At 54.6% G+C, this 11,009-nt stretch overlaps 3 protein-coding genes across 3 annotated transcripts; 2 read left to right on the forward strand and 1 right to left on the reverse strand.

The window, feature by feature from the left end:
• The first annotated feature begins 492 nt into the window (after positions 1 to 492).
• BZA05DRAFT_390331 (cytochrome c) lies at positions 493 to 1,471 on the forward strand. The gene is made up of 3 exons (XM_051482883.1): positions 493 to 777; positions 1,000 to 1,190; positions 1,251 to 1,471. Exons 1-3 carry the CDS (start codon positions 762 to 764, stop codon positions 1,368 to 1,370), a joined length of 327 nt encoding a protein of 108 aa, XP_051342228.1. The 5' UTR covers positions 493 to 761; the 3' UTR covers positions 1,371 to 1,471.
• Positions 1,472 to 2,113: 642 nt separating this feature from the next.
• Positions 2,114 to 3,403, reverse strand: BZA05DRAFT_434447 (RING finger domain protein). The gene has a single exon (XM_051486320.1). It carries the CDS (start codon positions 3,249 to 3,251, stop codon positions 2,325 to 2,327), a length of 927 nt encoding a protein of 308 aa, XP_051342229.1. The 5' UTR covers positions 3,252 to 3,403; the 3' UTR covers positions 2,114 to 2,324.
• A 1,389-nt stretch (positions 3,404 to 4,792) lies between these two features.
• On the forward strand, positions 4,793 to 6,645 carry BZA05DRAFT_416627 (major facilitator superfamily domain-containing protein; the record flags this gene model as incomplete). Its single annotated transcript, XM_051485408.1, has 5 exons — positions 4,793 to 4,930; positions 5,018 to 5,326; positions 5,389 to 5,629; positions 5,800 to 6,005; positions 6,061 to 6,645. The coding sequence occupies 5 exons, from the start codon at positions 4,793 to 4,795 to the stop codon at positions 6,643 to 6,645; spliced, it is 1,479 nt and encodes a 492-aa protein (XP_051342230.1).
• Positions 6,646 to 11,009: the final 4,364 nt, after the last annotated feature.

The following is an 11,009-nucleotide window of genomic DNA, read 5'->3' on the forward strand; positions in this document are numbered from 1 at the left end:
TTAGGTATTCCACATCGCCATGGCCTAGATAGGCTGCATGCGATTAGTGAAGAAGCAAAAAAAAGCAAAAAAACTGTACGTTATGCCGTTGCCCGTGGCCCGACGATGCCACGATGGGCCCTAAATTTTGCACATGGCCGTTGTCGTGGTAAGCGAACATGAGCCATCGCAGACAGATCTCGAAGCCTGAAGGGTCCCCATCGAATCTGCAACCCGAGTCCCTGAAGCGGTGGATTCTAGGCTGTGGAGTAAGCAGCGTGCTGGTGGCTGTGCCTTCTACGGAAGAAAGGTTAGCGGGGACGGAAGGACGATGACGGCAAAGCCAGAGTTCACCGGCCGGATAAACGCCTCGTCGGTCAAGATCGGAGCGGACAGGTGTGGCTGACAGGCTGATTAATCTATGACGCTTACAGCATCGGCCAATCACGGGGCGGAGAAATGGGATTTGGAACGGGAACCAAGGTTGTGGGCGATCCCTAACGATCGAATTTCGCGCCAAACCGCGAAAGCAAAAATTTCTTGTCTTTCCCGAGCCTGGGCTGGCACTGGCTCACCCACCCACCACCCACACCGTCCCGGAGGAGCGAACGAGAGATTTTATTTATTGAACGTCTTTCCCCCGGCAAAGACACACTTCTTCTCCTTCTCACCCATCACACTCTCCCAACTCATACAAGCTCTCCCCACAACCTCCACCTTCAACCCCCACGAACTTCCTTCTTCACACTATCACTACTCCCCCAAACACCACATCTATCACAATGGGTTTCGCTGAGGGTACGTTTCATTCCCCCACTGCCGTCGCCGGCGCTATTCTTCCGTTTTTCTTTTTCCGCTGCGGTGTCGACGGCGGCGATCACTGTGGGGGACAGCGGCGGCAGCACAGACTTCACGATGTTGAGTCTATTCCGTTTGCTCGCTCGCCGCTCTCCCACGCAGTCGCCGTTCGGTCCGCACTGCAAACCCCGCTGGACACATAGTTGACAGTGTCTCCCCCAGGCAACACCACCAAGGGCGCCAAGCTCTTCAAGACCCGCTGCGAGCAGTGCCACACCGTCGACGCCGGTGGATCGAGCAAGACCGGACCCGCTCTCCACGGCCTCTTTGGACGCAAGTCCGGCCAGGTTGAGGGCTACTCGTACACCGACGCCAACAAGCAGAAGGGTGTTGAGTGGAACGAGAACACCTTGGTACGAAGCCTTTCCCCTATCGAAGATGTGCCTTGAACCTTGTTTCTAACTGTAGTATAGTTCGAGTACCTCGAGAACCCCAAGAAGTACATTCCCGGTACTAAGATGGCTTTTGGAGGTCTGAAGAAGGCCAACGACCGCAACGACCTGATCTCCTACCTCAAGGAGGCCACCAAATAAGCGGTTTCGTTCGTCTGTTCGTTCGCACGAGTGCCTTCTTTCCGAATACCCGTCCTACCTACCTACCTCCACCACCACCACCACCACCACCACCACCACCACATCTACCTCCATCTTCCATCCACCACCTACCACCTACTTGATCTAGCGTTTCCTTTCCCTATTTCTTTTTCCTTTTCTTTCCATAGACCACTCCACTCGATCGAACAACTTTGTAACTGTACTATAAACAAAATTAGAACTGGCGCGCTGAGGCGGGAAAGGAAGGGAAGGGTTTGCTTGCTGCTTGGTCTGTTCTGGTCTTATGAATTGCGCGGGACAGCGCGGGGCGAAGGGGCTGGGCGGGATTCGGTATTCTACTTACTAGATTCTTCTACCATTTTCTTTTCTTCTAAAGCTCCTTCATAATATCTGTGCACTGCGCAGTGTGCCCCATGTATAAATATGTAGCTATTTCCATTCGGCATTTTGCTTGGGAAGTAGCGATGTCGCTTGTGACGTGACGCTTTATCTTGCCTTGGCCGGGAGAATGCTCTCCCTTCCATCGCCCCACCGGCTGAATAGGAATTTGAGAACTCAATGCATAACGTCATTTCCCCGGTCGTGCGAAACGGATGATCTGGTCTCTTTTTGGGACAAGGGTTGTGACGAGGCCGGAGCCGCAGCGGCGTGACTACCAACGGGACGAGTGATTCACTGTGGGTGGTAATCTTTGGGTCTGTCTTCCGAGGAATTAGGGACTTCGGATGATTACTTGCAGTGTTCTTTGCTTGTCTACTATGATAGATACTTGGTAGGTAGATGATGCGGGACATGAATGAAGTGAAACCTAAAACCCTAAAACGCCATTACTATATTGACACTCTTACGTTCTTACGTTCTTTACACGATGCTGCTGCGAGTGTGACAGCAGTCCAGTGAGTCAGTGATGCTCTCTCCTCTATCCTCCTCCTGCTACACCTCCGGATTCCCGCCCCGCGCCCTCCCCACCAGATTCCTTGTCGTGACCCAGGCCTGGGCGGCAGTGGCAGCAGCCCACTCGCTCCACGCCTGCTTGACGACTCTCTCATCGCCATCGCCGCCCTCACCCACATCGAGCACGTCTCCCGCCACGCTCTCCATGCGGCCCTTAACGTATCCACCCACGCGTCTCCATAGCCAGACGAAGAAGTTTGCGACGCCGAGGGCAATAACGATCCACGTGAGCCTGCTGACCCTCTCCCTGCCGCCGAGATTCCCACTCGCGCGCATATTCAGCCAGCTGCTTGGGCCGACGATGTACATGACCTTTGCGAAGCCGAGGAGGCCCAGGCTCGCCAGGCCGCGCAGGAAGTGTTCCGCCCAGCCGCCGCGGGGGACGGGGAGCTCCAGGTTGTCGGGGACGTCGACTAGGTACGTAGCGAGTATGGGACCGGAGACGTAGCCGAGTAGCCACACGATCAGCAGCAGGAGTACGCTGGTCGCGAGGAAGGTCGTGGACGTGCTTGTAAGCCACGACGCGTAGTTCAGCCGTGATAGCCGGTATGGGTACTTGCATGTCGGGCAGGTGTAGGAGGCGGTGCGCGATGTCGCGCGCCAGGTTTGTAGGCAGACGGTGTGCACGTAGCGCGAGCTGCCGCGGCAGACGCAGGGGGAGAAGAGACGGCCGAGCTCGGGGGAGGGCTCGTACGGTGGCGCAGACGTGTCGAAGCAGATTCGGCACTTGCGCAGCAGGTCGTCGTCGGTGGCGGTGGTGTTGGGCGGGCGACGCGGGCTCGGGGTGCGCGCCGGGCGTGGCGGCTCGGGCTCGTCTTCCACCGTTGGGCTCCGGTAGCTGGTGAAGCGGAAGCTGGCTTGCTCCGGTGTCGGGACGAAGGCGCTGCTGGCCGCAGATGGGTCCATCGTGATGGGTGCGGAGGTGGAGGGGCTGGGGAACCGGGAGAGATTAGAGAGATGTTGGGTGGTGGTCGTGGGAGGTGGTGGTTGTGGCGGTGGTGGTGGTGGAGGTGGGGGGGGGGTTGACGTTGAATGGAGCTGTGCTGTAGGGGGAAGTGCTAAAGACACTGGTGGCACCTACATACGTCCTACCTACATACATATGATTCATGCTTACCCCAGGCTACTTTGGTGATGCTCGCGCTTCAGAGACCCACAGATCGTACACCGCCGACGAGCCGACACCTGGTGATGTTTTAGCGGCGTCTGTAGAACTCCATAAACGAGATGAACCATGCTCGCTTTTAATTCCAGAACTTCCATCCAGGTTTCCCCATTCCCCAGACTTGTGCTCCATATCTATCCGCTCATCCTCCTCCTCCTGCTCCTCCCCCTCCTCCTCCTCCATCATCCGCCCGTCCCACTACTCCCACTCTACTCAGACCAGCTTCTCCTCCCTTACGATCCACTTGATCCCTCACGATCACCGGTATCATGTACTCCATTCTACTTCAGCCCTCGCCGACACACCAAAGTGGCCATCTCCCAAGCCTTCTTGGAGCACAGCTTGCCCAGCATAGCTGCGCTTCGGATTCGGGCCTTCCGGTAAAGAAAGAATGCGAAGAAAGAAAGGCCACAACCACCACCACAACCACTCCCACCACCCATCCCTCCCACCTGGCACCACCTGTTTGGGTTCGCAGTCTATTCGCCCTCGCATTTCCAATGCCATTAGTATTTTCTGGCTGTCAATCACCGCAACAACAACACCCCATCGGTGATCTCTTCCGTTTGTAGAGACAATAGTTCTTTTTCCCCTCGGATGGTTCTTTCGATTACTCTTCCTTCGACTGCGCTTCTACACCGACATCAATCGATCCATCACCACCCTGCCGACCCCTCTCGCTTCGCCGTCGCCGTCTGCACTGCGGTAATCTAATCAGCAGCCTGTGAGTTAGTACTCCTCTCTGCCTACATATCCGGCTACCTATCAAGGTGTGTACGCGCATCTCTTCATGCGGGCCTTGCAAACAGATGAACGGAGTCAACATCCCGTGCCGAAAAGTTGTCTGCCTTGCACCCGCGCTTCTGCCATATCCTGCCCCCCCTCCCCGCCGCCGCACCGCATCCACAACTCAAAGCCCCCAACCCAACCACCCCCCCTCCCTCCATCTCCGACGATCCCCACCGTATTCGTATTAATTCCAACAAACTACCCTGAACTCTCGCAAGGGAAAGAACCGTGAGCACTGAGCCTGACTAGACTACCAGTACTAGAGTGGAGCCCTATCTACCTACTCGAGCAGATATCATCCAACCCACAAGCTTCGCTTGCGAGTGTCCGGTCATCACACCTCACCGACACCCGCACACGCACTCGCTGGGAATACACAAGAAAACAGTGCATGCGGAGTTACCACGGTCTCTCTTCTCCTGCCTCCGCCGCCGCCGCCGCCGCGCCTTGATACCCCGCAACAGTCCGAGAGCGGCTCCCACGCAACCGAACCATGTCGGAATCGATGGATCGCGACGAGCGGCGCGATAGCAAAATCTCGCTCGAGGAACCGATCGTGAGGTCCGACACGGCGGGCAGCGGTGCAATAACCCCCATGAGCTTGGAGGAGGGTCGCATGAACGGTGTGGACGTGAGTCGAACGAGTGGACCCGTATCCGAGGCGTCGTCGCCGGTGCGAGGCCGCGAGGCTGATTGAAGCTCGTCTGCGTGTGCACAGTTGTCGAAATTCACGGTGAGCGCTTTCGGCGACGACCTCTTCGATTCGGTGACGCCGGAAAACAGAAGTCTGCTGTGGAAGCAGGATCTACGGATCGTGCCGCTGTCGGCCTTCATCTACCTCCTCTGCTACCTCGACCGCTCGAACATCGGGAACGCGCGCATCATGAACCTCGACGACGGCAATGATCTGGAGTCGGAGTTGAACATCACCGACGACAAGTACATCATCTCGCTGATGCTGTTTCTGATCGCATATGCGCTGTTCGAGGTCCCGTCGAATTACTTTCTCAAGGCTGTGTCGCCGAGCGTATGCACACCCCGTCAACGCGCTGAGCGGAAAAGAAAAAGACCAGGAACTGATGAGTGCAGAAATGGATTGCATTCTTGATGATGAGCTGGGGGGCCGTTACCATCGGCACCGGAGGTGTCAGGAATTATCCCGGGCTCGTGGCTACGCGGTTCTTGCTGGGCGTCTTCGAGGCCGGCTTGTTTCCCGGGCTGGTGTACTACCTCACCTTCTGGTACCGCTCCGACGAGAGGAGTTTGCGCGTGGCGCTCATCATGGCGAGTTCGACGTTGGCGGGCGCCTTCGGAGGTGCTATTGCTTACGGTGAGCCCATGGAGATCGACGCTTTGGGTGCGGACGTCATTGCTGACCGTGGTACAAGGGATTTCGTTTATGAATAAAGTGGGAGGACTCGAGGCGTGGCGCTGGCTTTTCATCCTGGGTACGATGTCTCGCTCCATCACTCGGGTGCTATGGTACTGACATCGGTCTAGAGGGTATTCCGTCTTGTCTCTCCGCCATCGCCGTCTACTACTATCTCCCGGATTATCCGGAGACTTCAAGTTGGCTCTCTTCGGAGGAGGCACGTTTGGCAGACCAGCGTCTGGCCTTTAATGGATCCAAGGGAAGCTCCGCTTCCATGACCTGGAAGGAATCGAAAGCAGTCCTTCGAGATTGGCGGTTGTACATTCACTACCTGGTGTGTATCCCCCCGTCCACCGCTTCGTGTACTCCACTTGCTAACCGGCCACAAGATCTACTTCGCCTCCTCCGTGCCTTTCTCCTCGCTGTCTCTCTTCGCGCCCTCGATCGTCGACGGTCTCGGCTACTCCTCGCTCCAGGCGCAGCTCATGACGATTCCACCGTGGGCCGTCTCCTACGTCGTCACCGTCCTCGTCGCCTTCTCCTCCGACCGCTTCAACGCGCGCGCAACGCATGCAGCGGCATCGATGCTCTTCGCCGCCGTCGGCTTCCTCGTATCCGCGATCCTCCCACCGGGCAGCTACCTCGCGCGCTACATAATGCTGATCGTCGCATGCTCGGGCTCCTTCGCCTGCATCGCGCCACTCCTTGGCTGGATCACCGGTAACCTGCATTCGACGTCTGCCGCCGGTCTCGCAATCGCCCTCAACGTGAGCTTTGGCGCGCCAGGCCAAATCGTCGGCGTGTGGATATACCGCAGCGAAGAACAGGAGCGCGGGTATCCCACGGGTCACTGGGTCAACGTTGGCATGCTGCTCCTGGGCTCGATGTGCGTGCTCGGCCTGCGGTGGTGGTATATGCGCGAGAATGAGAGGATCCGGAAGGGTAGTGTTGATAAGCCGCTGTGGAAGCTGTAAGGGAGGGAAAGGGGGTGCGCTGTGAAGTTGATTTGATACCCTGGGCATTTTCGGCGGTGTGGTTTCTTTTGTCGTTCCTTTGTTCTCTCTCTGTTCTTTTGGATGCATGGCGGTACGCACGGATACCTAGGGTACGAGGTATGTTTTTTTACTTGCTTTTTCTATGCGTGTATGTACCTACTGGTCTTGTCTTTCCTTTTCTCTTCTCTTCTCTTCAATGACATAAGGGGGCGATGTGGTTGTTCTGGTTTCTGGTTTCTTGTTGCTTGTCTCTGGTTGCTTGTTGCTTGTTGCTGGGGTGTTGGTGCGATGAGAAATGAGGAAACGGTGAACGGTGAATGGAACGGAGTGGTGAATGGAACGAGAGTACCTAAGTCATTGCCACCTACAGTACCAAAAAACCAGGTGTATCCGGAACGCTAGCGCTGCGGTCCTCCTACCGCCCTTCGACTTATTGCGCATTGTAGTTTAGAATGCCGCGCTATGACGGCTGTCTCAGGATTACGTTGCTAAAAGACAACCGAACTGTAGTTTTGGTGCGTAGTGAAATGATTTTTCAGATCTCAATTACCCTGTAGTAAGACCATACGGCTACCGCTCTTACCTCACTGCGTATTCTTTTAAATGCCAGAGAACTACCGCACTACTCTGGTAGTGTTGATGCAGCTGCACTCAGCAGGCAACCAGTTTTTGGCGACAACCGCAGTCGAAGGATGACGTTGTCCAAAAACTCCGGCACCGCTACCAGATCTCAGCGGTTTTCTAAAGAAGGGGAAGTTAAACAACAACAGTACCATTCCCATAGCGGGGCCACTTTATTTGCTTTTCGTAGCCGCAAAACAACCGGATTGCAGTTAACTTGCCGTACCAGTGCCGTACCAGTGCCAGTAAGGGTCCTCAAAATCACTGGAGAAGCAGCTGGCTGGACTTTAGCGTGCCTAAACGGGGACGGAGGTGTAGTGGAAATTCAGTGTGATTGGCCGACGTAACAGAATGCGGTAAACTAGAGAAAAAACCCGTCATCACCAAGAATGCCACATAGCTACCGCAATTGAATTATATTCAGTATTAACAACCTGGGACGTAATATAGTAAGTATGGCATCACTATGGGAGATTTTGGATTATGCATTCAGAAGATCAAAATTTTCAGATAATAACCGTGGTCTCTTTCATCCCAGTAGCGGTACGGCAGACATCAAATAGCCGTACCATAACCGTAGCAATGTGAACTGGCTGTTTCCTACTGTAACTATGTTGGAGGGCGGGGCTCACATCCAGTGGGTTTCAACCGAAGCCTTGAGACACGTGAGGCAGGATCTGGGAGCTAAGATGGTTACTTGAGCCGTGACTACAGTTCTTCTACTCGTCGTCTCTCTCGTATTTCTCGCCGGCGCAAGAGTTGTGGTCCGGTTCTGGTACCTACTCAACTCGGCAAGAGTCAAGACTGGTGACTTGTAAATTTGCGTGAGTGACGCTGCATGTCTTGCTGGGCCGAAGTCGAAGTCCAAACCGAAGTCCAAACCCTACGGTTAGGTAGGTGTCTTCTCGTGCTAAGTGCGAAGTTCGAACGTTACCGCACCCTTGTACTAGTACCGCACAATCTAGAGGCATGGAGCTGAAGTATGAAGCATGGAGCATGAATCATGAAGTATGAAGCATGAAGTATGAAGATGTCTGCTAGAGCATATACAAAGCTGGTGGATTTACGGCGGGGATTTGGGGGTTGGATTGCTGCCGACGAAATCTCTCGCAATATACTCCGGCTTAGACCGGAGTACTCCAGTGGCAGCCTGGCAGGCCCGGAGTGCAACTGGCGGTCTTGCGTCACAGAGCTGAAGATGTCTAACAGGAACAGGAACCGGCCCGCCTATGGTATTGTTCGAACGAGGGTGGCAGTCGGTGATTCCGAATTTCCAAGCCGCGACTATCAAGACGACTTGGATCGATCCCGATCCCGATCCCGACACCTTCGGCTGTTTAGAAAAAAGTGATAGTCCGATGCGGAACAGGATGTAAGCGCGAGTGCACACTCGTGAAGCTAGGGAGCTACTAGTAGGGAGCTAGCGAACGACCGTTCTCGTTCTCGTTCTCGTACTCGCTACATCTGACACAGCACAGCACTAGGGAGCTTCCCGTCTGCTCAGTGCTCACACCACGTCGCCGAAGAAGAAGCCTTCAGGTTTGCTGGGTAGCACACCCGCAAACCCAGCTTGCAGGCCCGTTCGAGTAGGTATAGTACTGGGTCAACTCTCACTCGGGACGGTAGATACATCTCCACGCTTCTCGACGCTTCGCCGAGGGTGCCAGTACCGTCCCGTCCCATCTCATCCGGTCTTCCCCTTTCACATAAAGGCACAATACCTACCTACCTACTGTAGTCTGCGTGTGCAATTGTACGAGTATGTGCCTATGTAGGTACTTGCTTCAGGTGGTGAGCAAGAATATGATGCTTTTAACATACCATCTGCTAGGCTGTTTTGACTTTCTGCTGGCCGGAAGTACAAGTACCAGCGCCGTATCTTTCAAGCAAGTGCGCACAGTTAGACGGTTCCCGAGTCAGCCACCCATGATGCAGCCATCCATGATTTATCACTCGGTTTATTTTCTGAAGTAGCGTGATTGAAGATGTACTTTGGCACACTCTATCTACATCTCTCTTTGCGGATACGAGAGTCTGCTTTGATAGGTTATATTCATATGTATTGTTTCCGTCTTTGCAATACCAGCACTACTACCAGATCGTTGCGTGGGTATATATTCAGACAATCACCCTACCAGCGCCACCCAGCCTGTCCGATGCAATGCCCACGCAACCATCTGGCAGTACATACAGCGACCCACACCGCCCATCGGTCTTCCCGTCGAGCGCAGGAAGGAAGGAAGGAAGGCAAGAACCCTGCATACAGACAGACAGACAGCCAGACCGACGGCCCTCAGCTCAGCTGCGTGAGTACACAAGTAGAGTGCCGGTATGTTGTATGTTGTGTGTTGTGCATTGTGTTGTGTGTACCTGCGCCTTTAGTTAACCGGACTGTGGTGACACTATCGATAGAGTACTCTACGTACCTGAGCACCCCTGCTTCCGCCGGTAGAAAAGAAAAATCCGAACTAGCTGACAGAGTACTCTACATAAATGCTACTTGGGGAAGTTCACGAATGGATTCTACATAGATCGTAACTGCCGGGGTGGATAGAGTGGGTAGAGTGGAAGTTCAGGGGAGTTTGGATTTCGGCATTGGCTGCCCGAATGGTTCGTGGCTGAACTCTGGAGTCCTGGATATGCGGGTGGAGAAAAGGCTGGTATGTACACATCATTGTACCACGAGGTCCCGGACACTAGCAGGACAGTCCGACTGTGATATACTCAGCTCAATCCATTTCCCGATCGCGCATGGGTGGATTCCCGGTGACACTACAGTACTTTACTCTACGATGCTATATAGTAACGAGAAAGGTGGAAGGAGGAAGGAGACACTGCGGCTACATGCTAACAATAGCATAGGTATTGGGGCCAGCTGCCACTCGGCTTCGGGTTCAGACTCAATTCAATTCATATCCAGATTCCAGGCATTTCGTTCTCGCTCGTTCATTGATTCCAGCGATGCAGCTACTCTACTATCTACCAACCCGGGTGACCCAATCCACTATCCGCAGCGGGCGGAATATTTCATCCGAGAAGCCGCCCACCATCCACGCACCTCGAGCGAGAGAGCCTCGGCGGGATAGGATGCGATTCAGACCTGCCGGAGACGGGAGTGATCGTGGGTAGTGCCCTGCATTCGATGCGTGTGCCCATCATATGTATGTGGGGAGGATACAAGCATCTGCGCGGGGCCGCACGATGTGTACTCTACTCCACTCTACACATCGATGGGCCAAAGTATGTAGCCAACCAACCATCCAACGGGTGATCTACAGCCTGCGGGTCTAGCCCGACGAAAAAAAATCCGATCATGTCGGACGACCTGCTGTGGTCCTATGGATTCGCCGCTTTAAGTCGGCCCCAATATATAGGCATGTGTGTATGTGTGTGAGCGGGATTCCCGTGCATAGGGTGGATACGTACCTACCTAAGGACCTTCTGGATGGCCTCACTCGCCATATCAGGCAGTCAATCGCACACTATTAGCAATATTCCGCCGGTGTTTCTGCGGACGGACAGGGAATGCCACTACCTACTTAGATTATGGAGTACCTACCTACGGTAGTATCGCCAACCTTGCCATGAAGAACTTTGGAACATCTATCGGAGTTCGCAGGCAGGTACTGAGCCGAGCAGACGGTCGGTCGGACGTTGGACAGCCTGTGTGCGAGCGAGCGTGGAGTGAGGATGGAGAGAGGGAGGATAAATAGGTGCGCAAT

The sequence above is a fragment of the Tricharina praecox genome, assembly GCF_024521635.1.
Source record: "Tricharina praecox strain CBS 144465 chromosome Unknown BZA05scaffold_5, whole genome shotgun sequence".
Taxonomy (NCBI): Eukaryota; Fungi; Ascomycota; class Pezizomycetes; order Pezizales; family Pyronemataceae; genus Tricharina; species Tricharina praecox.